Source organism: Haemaphysalis longicornis, unplaced genomic scaffold (genome assembly GCF_048455015.1).
Source record: "Haemaphysalis longicornis isolate Haplotype H1 unplaced genomic scaffold, Haemaphysalis longicornis Haplotype H1 scaffold_9, whole genome shotgun sequence".
NCBI classification, from domain to species: Eukaryota; Metazoa; Arthropoda; class Arachnida; order Ixodida; family Ixodidae; genus Haemaphysalis; species Haemaphysalis longicornis.
The window spans coordinates 171,516,127-171,534,592 of NW_027526460.1; the positions used below are offsets into that span (position 1 = coordinate 171,516,127).

General features: G+C 51.5%; 1 protein-coding gene across 8 annotated transcripts in view; it reads left to right on the forward strand.

Moving 5' to 3' along the window:
- LOC144151501 (uncharacterized) overlaps positions 1–17,345 on the forward strand; it is a 210,090-nt gene extending 192,745 nt beyond the window's left edge. For 7 of the 8 annotated variants that reach the window (XM_077682570.1, XM_077682573.1, XM_077682575.1 and 4 more), the window contains 4 exons: positions 1,495–1,651; positions 4,939–5,094; positions 6,225–6,350; positions 17,130–17,345. In XM_077682570.1, coding sequence (XP_077538696.1) covers positions 1,495–1,651; positions 4,939–5,094; positions 6,225–6,350; positions 17,130–17,268 — 578 coding nt within the window. In that variant the 3' untranslated portion in view covers positions 17,269–17,345. The remainder of the gene's footprint in view (positions 1–1,494; positions 1,652–4,938; positions 5,095–6,224; positions 6,351–17,129) is intronic. The other variant, XM_077682576.1, reaches the window with a different exon arrangement.
- Positions 17,346–18,466: the final 1,121 nt, after the last annotated feature.

An 18,466-nucleotide genomic window follows, 5' to 3' on the forward strand; every position in this document is an offset into this window, starting at 1 on the left:
GCGGACGGGAAATCTGCCCGACTGAGCAGAATAGGAGCTCAACAAGCGGGCGTTCCCCACTCTCGTTGGTTGAGGAAGCGGAGGACTGCCGGACATTATCGGCGCAATTTATGGGTGCCGCCTTTCGAGGCCCTCGGAGTCCGGAGGGAGATACTACAATCGCAAGAAGTTTCACTCCATCGTACTCCAGAGGATCTGCAATGCAGACATGGTGTTCATCGACGTGTTCGCCGGCTTTCCTTCCAGCGCCCACGACGCCAGAGTGCTGTGGGAGAGCTTTTTTCTTTCCGGAGGAATGAACGAAAGCTTTCATTCATGACACGCGGACAACCGATGTACTCGCATAGAACCCCTTACATGAAGTAATAAACACAGGCATGCCGTCATCTAGCATTCGACGCCGTCCTCGCCCTTGAGGTGAAATAGGCCCTCCATGTCTGCAAGAAGACTAACCGCAAATGGCCGGCACGAATCGTGTGTCATCTCGCCTCTCGTTCAAAGAAACGGGTGTTGCAATGAGAAAAATCAACTGAAATGTGCGCGAAAGGGATTTTTCAGATCAAATAAATGAACTCCAAACCATTAAATCAAAAAGAAAGAAAAATATTTGGGACTTCATTTTGAGACTGCCAGATCGGTGGCTGCTCGCCGCCAGGCCACGAACGTGTGGGTGGTCCTGGCAGCTGGCGGGGAGCCAGAAGGAGCCGGCCTTCTGGCGCCGCCGGAAGAGTAAAGCGAATGACCGGCTCTCGCCTCTGGCAGCCCCGGGCAGCCAGAAGTGGTAAATCGAACAGGCCCAGTGTTGCACCGGTGTGGTGCAGTTTTGAGGGCGGCTAGGGAGGGGGAGGCAGTCTTGAGCGGTGCTCGTGTTCGTGGCATGAGCAGCTCGGTCAGCGGCCGTGCGTGCGCACCGCAGGCCTCCAACGGAGGGCGTGCCTCCTGAAATGCTTCTAAGCGCTGCTGCTGCAGTTGTTTCATAAACTTTAAATTGACGGAACAAAACCTGCGAAGTGCAGCGGAATGGTTCATCATAAAGCGGATTGGACTCGCCTTTCTTCCTCCTCCCTGGCCGGCCCCGGGCGTGTCCAGGATCTGACGTCGCGCTACTAATACGACCCAGAGGAAAATCTGGGGCCACTGCCGTGGGGGCTGCGCTTCAGGCAGCGTTTCCACTTGTCCTTGGCACGGTGCAAGGACAGGCTTTCTTCTTACTGTGGAAGATTATTGAAATTGAAGCTCCAGAAAGATTTATATGTGCGTGGTTATTAGGAGCTTCATGCACAATGAACGAGGAAAAAATGTTACCCTTCTTTCATTGATTGTGGCTTCAAGAGGAAAAACAAGCCATGTGGCTAGCTAAGTCAGGTAGGCAAGGAACGTCGCTGGCTGCAGTGGCCCGTGATTTCAGCGGCAGATTTCCCTCTAGCGTATGAAGCGGGTGGCAAGGAGGGGGCGAGTGCGTGCACAGCCTGCAGGCCTTTCCAACTGCTGCAGACTCGACGCGCGGGGTGTACGAGAAGCGGCTGCAGCAGTTCCTGAGCAGCCACAGCCCGGCCAGGCCCAGTGGCCCCGAGTTCTCGGCCTCCGAAGAGGAGGAGGAGGAGGGCACCCCCCTGCAGGACGCCCCCGTCTCTCGGCTGGGCCGGGTCAGGTACGCTCCGTTGGTCGGCCAGTGGGGCGGGTCAAAGGCTGACATGCGGTTAACGCGCTGGCCTACACCGAGAAACATGCCGCACGAGCATTCCAGCTAGCTTGGTGGCTTCCACTCACGGCACCAGCTCGGACATGCTGCAGCAGCCCACCCTGCACGGGGCACCTCGAGTCCCTGAGGTTGAGAGGTTGGGGGCAGAAGCCTCGAGCGGTGGCCGTTGGAGCCCTGGCCAAGCTTTAAAACCGCACTGGCCAGGGTAACTTCAGTGAAGACAGAACCCCAGCCCCCTGCTTATGGTATTTTCAAAACCCTTCTCTTCAAATGATCGGGCCCGAAAATGCCCGTTGTTTTGCCTGCACCTAAAATGGGCTTTTCTGTTACCCCTAACAATGCTCATTTATCAGAATGCCTAAAAAGCCTCCACTTAGCAGGACGCAACAGTTGCAGACATGGTGCCGACTGCGTGTTGGTCACACCGTGCTCGCATGTGGCTCCCTGCTGGAAAAAAGAGCCATGCGTGAGCACTCTGGAGAATGTGCTGATAAGCATCCCTTGGCACCCTATGCTTTGGTTGATTGCAGTAAAGCTTGTGCATTTTTGGAAGTGCTTTAAAACGGTGGTTTTAATCGTGCAATCCTTCACTGGCAGCTCGTGTTTGGCGCACTATCACCGACAGGTTGCACATGGCTGCTCTGCTTGCTACCAAAGACGTTTGCGGGTGGGGCTCGAGGGATGCCCGGGTAACTGCACAGTCCGCCACCGAGGGCCCCAGGGATGGCTCAGTGGCCGAGGCCAAGCTTTCAGTCCCGGCTGCGGCATTTTTGCTCCTCTCAAATGGAAGCACCTGCAGGTCGCGAGGCGATCTGAACAGGCCCGGCGTAGCTTCAGCACCCCAAGTTTCCAGGAACAGCAGCGTGTGTGGGTCTTCCTCGTGCACGTCCACGTGTTCCTTTTTCTCTCCAGGCCTCCCAGCGGGGCAGTGCCGAGGACTGCCCGCAAGCACTCCTCGTGATGTAGGCACTTACCAGGATCACTCCTGCAGTCGTCTTTTTCAGTGGGAACCGGTTTCTCAGCTCCGCTGGCTCATCTCGAGTCTTGAAAGACGAGGACGCCAAGTGACGTGCATAAGCTCCGGAACGATCGCCGGGTGGCGCTGCACTCTCCCCTCCGCGGGAGTACGCCGGGGCTGCCGCCGCTTCGGCACGCGCTTTTTTCGCTGCACGCGTGCTGCATTTATCGTGCTACGGTGAGGTCCGGGTAAAGTTTTCTTTCGGCTTATGAAAGCATACGCATTAGCACGTGTCCAGCAAGTTCGGTTTACACGTAGAGTAGCTACTGGGTCCATTTTTGCTGCTGCTTGTCTTGTCGTCTGCTAGAGACGCGTCGTCTGCTATGCACCGCTCGAACGGCCGAGCACCCCGGCAGTTTCACAGGATAAAGAGTGGTCTTGTGGGCGACCCTTGGCTGGTCTCACCACCTCAGTCATCGCGAAACGACTTGTTCTGGTGAACGGCTTTTCAGCGCCCTAAGCAGACGCCCCCCGGCCCGCTCCTCCGCGTCTGGCAAGTGCACGCGCAGCTCGCGCTGTCTCTCGCACCGCCTGAGGCATCCAGCCTCCTACTCACGAATGCGAACAAAGCGACCACCAGCTGCGCGAGCCACTTAAGCCAGCACGTACAAAGGGCGGCGGGAACACTCCTCACTCCCCCCGAACGAAAAGATGAAACTGAAAGTGAAGCAAACCCCCCATATTGTTGCATGGTCAGCTGCCACGACAGTAACAAGGCGAAAGAAGAGGATCCATTCGTTAAATTCTGCATATTCCCCGCGAAAGCGCACCAATAGGAAGGATAGACGGTAAGCATGGATCACTGCGGTTCGAAAGGTGAAATAAGTTGGCACATTTTTGTTTGTATCTGTGTGCTTTCAGTTTACATTACCCGGCTTTGAAAATGCTAACTAGTGTTCTAACGAGTCCTCCCCTCTACACTTTTTTTAATGCATGCTGCCAATGATTGCTTTCCGCTATAATAAATGAACTTCGGAGTTGTTTAGCTGGTGCCGTTCGATATCGTCCATATATAACACAATAGGTTGACATTTTGCATGCGTGAAAAAAAAAGTTTCTAGCGATTTACCTGGCTGTAGTAGCTCTGGTCCGTCTTGTCATTGTGACTTGTGTTCTGGACGGGATTGCTGCGTTGTTCGTTTTTTTTTTCCACATTTACAAATACTGGTAATTAAAAGAGGTATACACCAAATTCTGTATATTAATAGTAATTAAAAGTTATACGCCACAAGCTGTTCTGTCGTTTCCGCGAACTGTCACTCTAACCCATACTTGTACTCCGAGCGGGTGACAAACATTGCGAACAAAAATTCTTTCAAGGACAAGTAAAATGGAAATGCGGCGCTGTCAGCGCACCCCTTAATTAGCGTGTGCCTTTCTAATGCATTTTATAAGATGCAGCTGATTGTTTCAAGAGTAAGAAATGCCCTATTATTATAATCAATCACGTTTATCTTACATTTTTTGCAGCTGAGCCCAAGGTCGCGGGTTCGATTCCCGGCCGCGGCGGCCGCTTTTCTGATGGAGGCGAAAAGCAAAAACGCCCGTGTGTACGAGATTTCGGCGCACGATAAAGATCCCCAGGTGGTCAAAATTAATCCGGAGCCCTCCACTACGGCGCGCCTCATCGCCTGCGTTGCGTCGGCGCGTTAAACCCTACAATCAATCAATCAGTACATTTCTTGCAAGCCTCAGTGTTGCTGCAGTCCAGAAAATCCGGATGTCCGAAGCGGGAGCACGCGAAGGGAGTAACAAACAAGAGAAAAGTACTCTGTGACAAGCTGAACAGCTGTCGCCTTGCAGACGAAAAGACGCCGAACAACGCGTTTCCCCCCTTAAAATCGTCGGGGCAGTCTGCCGGTCGAGCGGCGGGTCTGTAGCAGACAAGACAAACGTCGACAAAAATGAACTCAGTAACTACTCTACGTTTAAACCGAACTTGCTGGACACGTGGTGGCGTGTATGGTTTCATAAGTCAAAAGAAAATTTTACCGAGCTCTCTTCCTAGGGCGAAAAATGCAGCACGCGCGCAGCGAAAAAAGCACGTGCCGAAGCGGCGCCAGCCACTGTGTACTCCCGCGGAGGGGAGAGTGCAGTGCTGCCCTCGCCCGGCAAACTCCAGCTTCGCCTCCCTATATGCAGGCCTAGATTGTGTGCGTGAAACGCGTGCTCTCTGTAGCACGGGCCCAAGGGGGTTTTGGGTCTCTCTGATTTCCAGTGGCCCCAACAGCAGCCGCCGAGGGGAGGGGGGTGCCCTGTACAGCCCCGGCAGGAGCAGGGGCGGCGGCAAAGAGGACGTGCCTGTGGTGAGCCGCACCAGCACCACCTTCACCATGGCCGGCACACCCGCACGGGGCACGCTGCGGGCCAGGGCGTAAGTGCCGGCTTCTTTTTTGTCCCCCCGCCCAGCTTTTCTGATTGTCTCGTTCCTCTTGCGTGTTTTGTTTTGCGTTCGGACACCAGTGCACGGTGGAGCCCATTGCGCATTGCTAAGTTTCACTCGTGCCAGCAGACAAGCACCATTCAGAGCTGCTGCGTGGCCAGCCTTGGAGGAGGCTGGCACCACGCACACTGTGTGGCTTCCAACCACCGTGTGGTCATCGCCCTCTCGGTGGTGGAAAGCATTTTTGCTTTGCCGGAATGTCCATCATTGCGCAACGGAGAAGGGGGGCGGGGCCCGCTTGCCCCAAACCGAATACTGCGGAGTCATTGGCAGCCTAATCATATTGACAGGCTATTTCGGTGCCTAAACTTCACTACTCTACCAGACTCTTTCGGAAAGCTTACAAGGCAGTGAATGCTGCTCTATTGGACTGGTTTCCTCTTCCTCTGCTCATAGGGGGGCCTGGGAAGGAAGGATTCAAGTCTGGGTTATTCTGGCACTCCCAGACCATGTGATGGAGAGTGCCTGCATGTGTGGGGACATGTTTGTTTGGAGCTGACGGAGGGCCAACGGCGCCTGCTGTGCAGGGTGTACGCATGGGCTGCCTGATTGCCGCCGATTGACGGGGGGGCACTATTTCTTGCGAGGGGACTCGGCTAAAACCGGCACTGCTTTTTGGATGTCCTTTCTGCCACAAGCGCATGACATGTCGCTTGAGAGTCGGCAATGATGGCACTGGCTACTGCGCTTGGAGGGGGGGGGGGTTGGAGTCCGCTGTGGTTTTTCAGGGGCTCTGGCTTGTCTTCTCCCTTCGTGGTGTCGAGGTTTCCTATGGAGGGATGGGAAAACCAGCGGAAAAAGACGAGACAACTGACATTTAAGGGAAGGAATCGATACACGCTGTGAACATCCAAGCCAGCCCATGTGGCAACACGTACGCAGGATTCGATTAAAAATGCCATTGTCCACGTAGCCTTCTCTGCTTTTGTACAAGAACCCCTCGGTATTGTAGGCAACCGATTTCTTTATCGCTGAGGGAAATGGACGGTGCCTTCCTGCTGTTGGCTGATGAAGAGCGCTTCAAGTATTTGCCTCTCATTTTTGGTCCTGCCTTTCCCAAGAGGGAATACTGGTTCTCCCTTGTCGACAATGATGGCCAAAGCGAGCAACTCCTCGAGAAGGGACGTGCAAGGCCAAGCAAGGAAGGCCCGTGGCGCAGAGCAGGCAGTCGTGTCGGGCAGCTCCAGGTGAGAACGGCCATGAGCCCGTCCCTAATTTACCCGGAGACAGCTGCGGGCTGTCGTAAGGCCACCGCGTCTGGGATTGTCCCAACTTCCCCGAAGCATCCCCGGCAGGAGGAGGCGAAGCGGTCCCAAGACCAGGACCGGCAAAACACTCGGGCCTGGCGGTGGGGGCGACTCGTAAAAGTTTTTCCAATCCAACCCAAATCAGCTGCTCATTGATGCATCGGCCCGTTTGGCCGATGCAAGCCTTCCCGCTCCTCAACGGAATTTTATAAATGATTGTGTATTCACACTTAATGAATTTCTTGACACGTTCTTGACAAAACCAATTGACAAAAACTTGACAAAACCAAAACAAAAACAATTTCTTGACAAAACCAAGCATACCTGTCGAGCTCACTAGAACACACATGCAGTCCAGTAATCCTGGTGTTTGAGCTGGAAAAGGTTGCATTCCAGAAAAGAAAAGGAGCAGTGGCATACTTTCTTCACCACTTTTGCCAGACATTGTGTGGTGGAGCCCCCAAGTTTTGCCGCCTGGCAACACTGTACCGTAGTCCGCTGGAAAGTGGCCAGCCTTCCACCTAGTCTGCCACACGTGTGGAGCCAGTTTTGCCGCGGAGGTGCCTGCACATGTAGATGGGCTGTTCTGAGGGCTGCGAGTTTTCTGTCGTCGCTTCCGTCGTGCCTCCAAGAGGGCGGTCAGACGTGTGGATTATTCTAGTGCGCTGTAGCAAGGCCTCTGTTGGTGCGTGCGGGGGGATTTCTTTTGGACCGCATGCCAGTTTGTGAAGCTGAAGAGGGGGTCTTTTTCGGCCAGAGATGCCAGTGCACGGGAGGGAACCCTGCGCTGGGTCTTGTACAGGACGTGCTCCATAGAGCCCACACCAAGTGGACAGGCTGTACATGCAAATCAATTGCTGGGGTGCATTGTGACTTGCTCTCGCTATAATGTACTGCAGGTCACAATCCTGCTAGCACAGTGAACCAGGGGCTGTTTATCTTAATGGGGGGAGCATTTCAGTGTTGGAACTTGCTGGCCTCTTTTCAGACTAGCCTTCCTGCTAGCTGTACGCCCACCTTCACCACTGCGCACTGCCGCCGGCTACAGCGTCGTGAAGACTTGCTTTATTTTGTTCGGGAATGAGTTCCGAAAGCAGCGCAATCCTTGCGAGTGTGGAAGCATGTGAAATGGCACTCGCCGTTTCTCTTTCTTCTTGGGCTTTGCTGGATGGCATTTGGTGGGACGAGGCGAGGAAAGTGAGCCCACCCACGGCAGCACGGCCTCTTGGCTGGGTAGAAGAATGTTCTCCGTGCCCCTTTGCATTTGAGCTGTTGGTCTTCAGCGCAGCCGGGCTCTTCAAAGCAGGCCAGTCACATCGGCTGAGTTGCGGCACGGAGAGAGCTGCTGACAGGCTTCTCGTCCTGCCGTGCCGAGGCCTCGGGAGGAGCCGGCTTTAAGCTGTGTCTCTTTGAGACTGCTGGCTAGGTTGATGACGACGGCCTCGCCACGCCACATTGCAGTGGTAGTGGGAGCTTGGCCACTTCTTCCCGTGTACAGCCGTACACGTGACGCGATCCACAGCGAGGCCTTCTTCTGGAGGGCAGGCACTGCTGATGGACATGGTCCTTGAGCACAGGAGGTCGTGGCTTGCCCAGCGTATCACTGGGAGAGCGGCCCGTCACGGAGCAATGCTTCTTGGTGCCTGGCTCGTCGGTGCACTGGTCTGTCGTCTCCCACAAGTGGTCCCCGAGGGCAGCACAGCACTGGTCCACTCTCAGCCGTCTCTTGCCTCCCACTTGGCCCTTCGCAGCGTCACCCTCTTGGCTGCTTGCTGCTTTCTCGGTCCGAGATGGTCGCCACTTTAGCGCACTGGCTCGAGGATTTCTCTGCAAGTGAGGCTCCTTTACTCTGGGACACCGTGCTTCGGCCCACTCGAGAGGGAAACTGGAGCCGCCAAATGTTGGGTTTTTTTCTTCTAGCAAGCTAGCTTGGTGAAAAGGACAAAACAACCCGGCGCAGTGCCTTCTACCGGGGTGTTTTAGAAGCAGTGCTTTTTCGAAGGCCAGCACTCCAGCACCGGCTTATCGCGGTTTGGCCTTGAAGCGGCCGGCAGATCTCTGGCTTTGGAAGTGAATGGGTTAAGATTAGTTCACATGCGACCTTTAACTGAAGGCAGAAAATGGAACACAAAGTTGAGCACAAATTGTATGTACCACAAGTGTTGAAGACGCAATGAAGCGGTCTTCAGCAGCACATCTTCGCCTTACGCTTGAGCAGAAGGCGTTCTCGGCTCTAAAAATGCTCTCGTGCATTGCCCACACAGCAAGGCGCAAAATGTGCATGTGTGAAGCGCATGTTCAATGACGGTTGCATCCAAGCAGTACCCAGAGATTTCAGTTACGTCGGCGTCATGCCAGTCGGGAGGTGGGGCCTGCCTTGCTGTGCATTTCCCCTTTTTGCTGAAGCCCAAGCAGATGGCGAGTCGTGTGCACACAGCAACCGAGAGACCTGGCAGGGTGGCGGTTTGTTGCTTTGGAGGTTGCCGAGAAAGCCACACCTCGTGGCTGGGGAGCAGAACGGGTTTGGTTGTTGGGTCGGGGGTGCTTCTTCCCGGCCCCATCTCGGCAGCTTATTTCTGCCAAATTTTTGCTGCCCAGTTCTGTGACCTTCTGTGCGGTCCAAGATGTCACAAATCTCACACTTCAGTGGATGTGCAAATGGCGCTCGCCCATCCCCCTGAGAGCGGGTGCCCATCACACCTGCTTGCACTGTACTGTTGGGAAGCATGTACCTGGTGGCCTCTGTCTCAAACCCCGCTCTGGAGCTTCAGCTGTCTAAATTGGCGGATTCCACACGAGATCCAACGTGTGCGTACATGCGCATTTTGTGTTTCTTCTCGCATTTTTATGCGCTGTGCAAAAGCCAGGGAATGGCCCCAAAGTGTTCTTCCTGTTCTCCCGTAACGTGTGTACTTTGCAAGAACAAACATTGGGAAGGGAGCTGGGGCAAGGTGGCTGCAGTTTTTCTTTCCCGGATTTGGGGCTTTGCGCATGGCAGGGGGGCCTGACATTTGTTTGAAACCAGAAAAATGACAGGCCGTTCAAAGCAAACTGCATTCTGCAGTGAAGAAAGAGAATTCAGAAACGTGACCAGATGCGACGTTGTCGCTCACTTTTACGCCCCCTATCTCCGTTCCGCAATAATGACCAACTTGTTTGTACGTGATAGGTAATGTGTGCCAGATATCATTTAGCTGCAAAAAAAAAAAGATTCATCAGCAAGCGAGTGCCAGTAGGCACATCCTGGTGGCATGGCCGGGTGGCTGCTCAGTTGATTCCCCGTGGGCAGTTTCCCCCCGGGCTGCTCTGGGGACGGCTGGCTGCGTGGAAGACAGCCGGGCAGAAAAGGCCGGGGGCTTTCAACGCATCACCACGAGGAGGTCAATGTTGGACCCGCCCAGTTACCGCAGTCTGCACTCCAAGAAAAGTCCTTGCTTTCTTTTTTCTGAAACAAAGGTCATGCCCACAGAAGTGCTCCACTTGCAGGGTCGTCGCCACAGGTGTAGCTGCTGTGGTGCATGTTCAGTGAAACATGGCAAGTGAGGAACTAAGAAGGCCGTTCAAAAGGACATGGCAGGTTCTCTGGTGTAGCCGCAGAATGCGAACAGACGCTTTTTCAAGGGAGCCTTGTACTCACCCACTTGTGTCGGGGAAGCCCCTGGTGGCGTTCCATAAAACCAAGTGCCTCGGAGGGGAAGAAAGCAGCTTTCCGTGGCCACAATCGGGCTCCTCGCATGACGGTGGAGCAGAGACAACTGTCCGGCGTGGACAGGCATAGCAGGGGCCCTTGCGCTGCTGGTCCGCACTGCAAGGCGCTCACCGCTCGAGCGCAGGTGCGGGTCAGTGGTGAGCACACGTGCTGGCCTCGTCATCCCCGCTCTGAACATCAGATTGCACATCTCGGTTCGGCACACTCCAAGCATGTCGAGCGCGCTGTGTGTTTGTAATGTAAAGAACTAAGGGAAAGAACTACAAAAGATTAACAACGTTTCCGTCACCGCGGAAGGCCTGCGAATGCGCGTGGAGTCGCACTTACCAACCGGTAGCATTGCAAGGAACCAAAAAGAAACGTGCGGTAGGTCAACCTGCGCCAACGCCCCCGCGCTGCAGTGAAGCGCACTTGCGGCCCACAGTCTGGAGCCGTGGTATAAAATATAAAAATTATTTTCTCGCTCAAAACAAAGAGTACTGCGATTAAACTTCCCAAAATAAACCCCCTTTGTACACCCTTTCAAATGAGCCTAAGCCTGTATTTTTACATGGACCGCCACATTGCGCAGTGACCATCTAAACATGGACAATTTAGCAAATATTTCAAAGTTCATGTCTATCGCGCTGGAACTACCCACTTCTTGGCTCCCCTACTGTTTTTCCACACTTACCGTCAAAAATATAAACAAGGTTGTCTCTACAAAAGTTTCTATAGCTGTGAAAGATGTGTAAAAATTGCTCAGGAATGCTACTTTGCTCGCAAAGCCTATTTTGAAACACACTAACAACTGTATTTTGCAAATTTTTTTCGCAATGTAGGTTTTCATTCCCACCGTGGTTTTCAGATAGCTGTAAAAGACAGAAGAAATTTTTCCTGCCAAAAATCGGCTAGGAGAACTAATTGTGTGAGGAAGTGATCAACCCTGAATTTTTATAGTGTAATCAGAGATGGTCGGGCGAACTCTGTGGGACGCTGGGCGTGTTCTGATCCCACGCTGTTCCGATCCCACGCTCTCACTTGATTAGCTGTCTGGATTGAGGCATCTAATGCCCCCGAAAAAACGCCAGGTTGATGAAGTGGAAAAACCGCATAGTAGTTTTTACGCATTAATAGACGATTCTTATCAAAATTTCTGCAATTTATTGTATGCTGTGGGCTTTGTTTGGTCCTACAACTTGTGACAGCAGTTTCAGTGCAGTGCAGGTTTCTGTTAATTCCCAAATAACAGGTGCGCGAGGTATTTGAGAACGCGACGCTTCCGTCAGGCACAACAGAATATCTCCAGAAAAATCGGGCATATTTTCCCCAAACTTTGTGAAGTTCTCCTCCCATGGTTTATTTCCATAACTACTTAATTAATCCGCCATTGGTCGCAATAAGCGATTCGATTTGGTTTCGCAAACGGCTGCATGCACGGATCAGGTGCTACTTGGAGATGTCGGCCATTGAGTGAGAAATGGCGGCCTTCAACGGGTATTTTGTATTATGTGGGCCTTTGTTGGCCTCTCCCTCAACGACGGCCTAGACATAGTAGTCGGGCGAATTAAAATCTGGAGAACTAGGAGGCCACAAGTGACGGGGTCGCAGAAGTTTCAGCCATACCACTATTGGGGGACGCAGGCAGTGTGGACAGAAGCCGAATCTTGCTGAAAGGCCATTGGTGTCCCTTCAGAAGCACTTCCTATTCATGTGTTTATGACGGGGGCAGGCACGTCCACAGCACAACCGGCAGCATTAACACAGAGTCCTGCAAAAAAAGTGTGGCAGCATGACACACCACCCCCATTGTGGACAACGGATAACACCATCGCTGGGGAAATTAAGGGGTTATGGCAATGTCTGACCGATCTTTTTTCTTTTTCGCCACAGATGCCACGTGACCCCCACAACACATCAGTTCTGTCCACACCTTGTAAACGACAGACTTCGCTACGTTCAGGAAGGTGGAAATTCCCACGTTGCTGGGGTGCGCGGCCAGGGTGACGAGGCGTTTTATTTCCTGCTTCAACTTGTACACTTCCATCTTTGAACAAACTACGCAGTATGAAGGATAAGGGGTAGAAGAACCAGAAGCCGTACTCCTAGATCTATATGATGAGGCTGCTGGTGTGTATGGCGGTAAGTAAAAGCGTTCTCAAATACCTCGCGCACCCGGTAGGTGGCAGCAGCACTCGGCTGTGAAATGGAGGTCAGGCTTCCCTCCTGTAATTGTTTTTTGAGCAACCTTATTACAGGCGTAAAGCAACGCAATACCTGCAGTGCAGTGCAGGACCACATCAAGCAGTACGTGCGGTATTTATTCTGCAAGTGATTCCCGGTGGCTGTTTCTGCGGAATTAACTGCATTTGTAGCACACGTAATGAAGCTACGTACCATTGTCCCTAAGCGTTTTTGTTCTGGGCTAAATCTTGGAAGGTACCCCCAACTTTGTGTTAAGACAAAACAAAAGTTTGTGTTATTCGAAAGATTTCGTGTTTTATAGTGCCCCCAGCGCTTGTACGAATGCAAACGATGCTTTATTCACTGAGAAATTAATTAATTTATGTTAAAATTGTGGTTTTCCTGCTAAATCGTGCGTTTTCATGGTCTGCAGTGACGTCACAGGGCCTTGTTTACCGTTAGTAACCCTAGATGACGCCACCACACTGGGGCAAGCCGTTTTCTCCTTTGGTTTGTTTGTGAACGTATTTGTACCTGTCTTGTTTTGTTCTTGGAGACAATCGTTTCAAGAAACATGGTGCTCGCTCGACAAATAGTCACGTATGACATTGTCACTTGTGTCAATTGGTGGCACAATGTGTGTGAAAAAAAACAAAAAAATGCCTCGCTCTTTGGTGTGGTCGCTGGGGTCCGATCGAGGCATTGCGTGGAGGCTGGTGCTTGGAAGTGGTGTCACTGAACTGCTTCAACCACTGGAGCACTGCCACCCCAGTATTGGTCCTTCCACTGCCCTTCCCGTCTTGGCAGGTGCGTTGAGGTCATTCATTGGTGGAAGGGCTAGGTTTTGGTTTTAATGTCAATTTTCTGGAATGGTATGCGCAGTACAGTCTAGTCTACTTAAAGCAATATTCACGTGCCGAGAAAATTCCATCCTTCTAGCCGATAACTGCGGGAAAAAAAAGACGAAACAGAGACCATAACATTTTATGCGCGTGCCAGCAAGGTCTAAGTACTACTTATTTGCAGAAAAGGTGCCGCAATTGGGCAGCATGGTTTGCTTCCAAGTGCTTCACCTGGCTGACAAGTAGCAATGGGCAGAAACGAGGTCTCCGGGGGACTGTGTCGTTGGGCCTCCTGCGAAGACACCAGAGTTGTCATTGTCACTGCTGTCCGCAGCATGCCTCTTCAGCGAGGCCCTGGCGTCACATCTGCGCAGGCACCCATTACAGGACACAACAAGCGAACACGCGAGCGGGTGATGCCAAAGCGGAGGTCGTAAGCTGAGGGGTGAGAGGGAGGCGAGGCGCATTTTGGGTGCACGCTGTAACCGGACCATTGTGATGAGTGGCTTATTTCACCATGAAGTGCATGCAGAACTTTCTTAGGAACAGTATCCCCAATCGCACTGTAGTCGGGAAGAATACATCTGGTGGCGTACTTGCAAATATACCTAGTAGTTGAGTTTTGGGCGGCACGAAGGTTGCGGAAAAGCTAGCTGATGGCATGGCTCATGTGCAGTCTTCTGCCCCTCTCTGGCCGTTTTGGTCTGCAACCATTTCGGTCGTGAAGAGAAAAGGACTGCAGGATGTGTATTTTTTATTTTATTTACTTATTTATTTAAGCAATACTGCGGGCCACGAATGGGCCTAAGCAGGAGTGGTGGTGTTGCATTGTGTTGAGACCAGTTACATAATTTCTAGCAGGTAAAAAAAAAACGTGAACAAGGCAGTGCAAACTTATTCAGAACATATGTGAGAAATTTCTTTTTTTTTAGAAATCAAACCAGCACATTTCAATATAGTGCTGGAAGAAAGTGGGGAGATTATTCCAGTCGGCTATAGTCCTTGGGAAAAAACGAGTAGCACTTAAATGTGTTGCAGTACAACCTGGTTGCAAGAGGCACCCAAGGGACTCGGGAACTATCTCCAGTAACCAAGCTCTCTTGTATGTGATGTTGCCAATATGGCAAACATAGGAAATCTAACCAAACAGTCTTCATTCAAATGTCTCTTATAACCAAGTGTCTCCTGTAACGAGGTTTTACTGTAGTGCGCATTGAGATAGGCGTGAAGTTAGCGGAATGATAGTGCCTCGTGGGACGCGATGATAACAGAGAGAGTAAGGTCAATGCAGCAAGTCGTAAACTTTCTTGTGCTAAATGAAAAAGAAATTTTAGCCTGGCTGTTTTTCTTTAGATTCCAGGGTTGGGATTTTGTTAATTTTCATTGGATTGCTTGAGGAGCCAAGACGGCAATATCGATTGTATATAAAGCGGACAGCTAATTTTTGAACTTTTTCAATATTATTAATGCCTTTTTTAGTATGTGGGTCCCAAACTACGCATGCGTATTCTAAACGTGGTCTTATTATTATGTTATAGGCAAGAAGCTTTATGTTGGAAGGTGAGTGTTTCAGTTTGTCTCAGCAAACCCAGTTTTCTCCGAGCTGACACGCATACTTTAAGGATGTGTGTAGACCAAGTTTAATTGCTATCAATTGTAACCCCAAGGTATTTGAAACTGTAGGTTTGAGAGATAGGAACTCCATTAATTGTGTACTGATATTCATATGGCTGCTTTTTGTTAGTACATACCGTAATACGCATAAATATGGTTTTGTCAGCGTTTAGTTTCATTTATTTATTGCTTTTTTATTGCTTTTTATTTATTGCTTCGAGGCTGTCATTTAGAACTTGCTGATCATTGAGGGAATTAATAGTGCCGGACAACAAGCAATTGTCGTGAATAATCTGATTGTAGCAGTTTCTGTAACACTGTTTGTTAAATCATTAATATAAATCAAGAAAAGTAGCGGTCCGAGGACACTGCCTTGCGTTACTCCGGAGATTACAGGAAGACATTGTGAATGCGAACCATTGATATCGACAAATTGCATGCGAGAGTATAAATAACATTTTAACCAGTTGACAATGGTGGACGGAAAACCAAGTAAATTAAGCTTAAATATTAACTTTGAGTGAGAAATTCTATTGAAAGCTTTACTGAAATCTATAAAGGCTATGTCTGTTTGGCCTGATTTTTCAAGAACAGCTGATAATGAATGGACGGAAGCAATTAGCTGGGTAGTGATAGAAAATCCTTACGGAATTCGTGTTGGAATGGCGACGAGATGTTACCCGCTTCTAAGAAGTTTATCATGTAGTTAGATGCGTGTTCCATGAGTTTAGAACACGAGGATATTAGTGATATGGGCCTATAATGTGGTTTTTATATCGGATATACTCTGCAGGATTTCATTCTGCCCTCCCAAAAGACTACTCAGCAGTTTTTCTACATCAGGTCCAGGATTTGACTCAATGCCGCCACAGAGCATAAGCTGCATACGAGAAAACAGTCATGCATTATGCATTTCTCTTGCGTTATGCTCTCAACTCCTTCACTGATATTTGGGCAGCATGTGAAACCGCTAGAGGCATTCTGCTAGTCTTGTGGAAAATTAGCTTCCCTCCTGCCTCCTTTTGTTTTTCTATGGCTGCTTCGGCCTGGGAGGTTGTAGGTGCAATGGCTCGTCCCATTATGGCCTTTCCTCGCAATCCATACGGCCCCGCTTTTTGGCTCGAGCCCTCGGATCACCCACCAGCAGCTGTGGGATGAGGTTGTGGCGGTACTGCAGGTGTCGCTGCTCTTTCTCCCCACCATTCTGCAATGGAAAATGCCAGGAAAGTCTTTCGCCACGTATTCACTGTCTTTCGGCAAAATGCTCAGCTCACAGGGCAATGATCTGCCCGGGGCTGTCTGTACAGCCATTGTGGTCTCTGTCGCTCGCTTCTGTCGAATCACGGTCATCACTGACTGATGGAGGCAGGTCATCATCGCTTTCTCGCTAAGTGCACCACTGTACTTCTCGGGGAACAGTCTGCAAGTGAAAACGCTCTGGAGTCCAGAAGGCACATGCTCAACATTGTGCTGCACCCTAGAGCAAAAGAAGAAAACTTTGACCTCAAGAGATGGTGCATCATGTATGCAAAGAATGCGGGTGCATTGCAGTGAGACCGTGAAATTTAAAGGGACAGACAACCGATTTTTGTCGAGTATATTTTCTTTATTCTAAATGGTTAGGGCATCACTTGAAACACCTCAGCATGAAACAATTTTGCCGAGTGCGTCCTAGAACTTTTGAAAGTTCAATTTTTTAGATCTACCAGCCACACTTGTCCCGCCAAAAGAAATGCTCACAACCATGACGGGCTGCAGCATACTTTTAACGGCACGCGAGATTAAAAGCTTGTACCCGGCTAAAGCAACAATAATGTGCAGTCTTTTCTATTCCGCCATGTGGTTTCTGAACCACGCGTGGAAATGTGCAGAAATGTTAGGACACGTTTAGAAAACTACATGTCACCACCTTTCACTCTTGGAAGTGCAAAATTTAAATTATTTCCACCTGCTTATTTAGAAATTACATGTGGTTACCCTAGTATAAAAAACGCTGGTTTTCATATGAGCTGGAGGACATGCGCTCCACAAAAGTTGGTTGTCTGTCCTTTTAACCTTGAACCCCCAAGTCAGGCGTGGTCCGACAGCGGACTGCAGTGGACCGCAAAGGGTGTGGGGTGGCTAGAGGGGAGAGCAGTAGAATGTAGGTGGCAACAGCGATGGAAAGAGATGTGCACGGTTGTTTGGACACGCAGTTATTGCGGCAACGTAATGGGGATGTGTTGTTCCCTGATGGGTGTGCTAGCAGAGGTGCAGACCTCCTGAAACGCTCTGTTCCGGCACTGAGATTGTGCCCCACGTGTCCCCACTTCCCGTGCATTGGCCACCGGCCAGCGGGGGGGGTGTGTCCACCTCGGGGTGCTGCGACGTTGGGCCTTGTCTCTGCTGCAGCGGCCCGAGCCGGGGGGGCCTGTCGCCGGGTGCCCAGGTGGCCGCCGTGGTGCTCCTGGTGGCCGCCTGCCTGCTGGTGTACGCCAACCTGGAGTACTTCAAGGCGGACGTGCCCGTGCCTTCAGTCGTCCACCCGTGAGGGGCCCCGCGCTCTTCTGCCTCTGCCGCCGTGCCTGCCGTGGAGCCTGTGTGAATAAAAACGTTTACCCAGCTGGATGTGACGGCATTTCTGCACGTGGCGCATTTGGGGGAGCTTGGCCTGTTATGCAGTCGTGCATGGCAAGTGACTGAGCTCCCGGTAGGCTCGCCCTGCACATTCACTCCTTCTGTGCGGGAGACACCCCGTGTGGACGTCTGCTCACCGGTGGCAGCACCCTGCTGCATCACCCAGCCTCTTTTCTGCTACACCGTGCGTGCATCACCTTTGCTCACCTTGCAGCGTGAATTTTCACCTGGTCGGGCATTACCTGTGATGACAAATCCTGTGGCCACGTTGCAAGTGCCTGCGAGGCCTTTCAGGCCCAGTCAGCAAGCAACGTCTCGCATGGTAATCTTAACAATACAGCGCGACAGAAACAGAGGCACACAGGACAGCGCTCGTCCTGTGTGCCTCGCTTAAGTCTTTGTTTCTGTCACGCTGTATTGTTAAGATGAATCACCAGCTAACCCAATACCACACTTTGCTCATCTCGCATGGAAAGCATCGCTGAAGGTGTCGACACGAATCCAGCGCGGCTGCAGCAACCAGGATGGGACGCAAGCAAGGACCAAGAAAGCCCCCGGTTGCTCCGCTTGCGGACCCAGACGTTAAGATCGTGCCTAGGCCACGAGGCGGGCTAGCCCTTGTATTGGTTGCAATCGCCACGCTTGATTGCAAAGTTTGCAGGCCTGAACGCCATTGGTGAGGATCAAGTATGCGCCCACCCGAGAGCACGCTTCATCGTCGGCACTCCGAGTGAAGATTGAGTCAACCTACCTGGAGCTTGGTGGGCAGCGCAGTGGCAACGCATGTTTCTGCCCCGGGGAATACAGCACTCGGCATGATCCTCAATGTCACCAGTGCACAGCTGAACAGATTGTGCACAGCCTACTGCACTAAAACCCAGACTTTGGAATTTTAGACGCGAGGAGGCTCAACCCACCTAGTGTCGTACAGATTCTGTTTGACGGAACGAGAGTGCCGTTGGGTTCGCTACTGAGCGGCAATGTAGCGCTGCAAACAGTTCAAAAGGAAGGCTTGCACCACATGCTGGCATCCTGGCCAGCGCCAGGACATCTGCCCAACAACGCAAGTGCCTCCACGATGCACGCTGTGTGGACTGCCCTTGTGTCCCTAA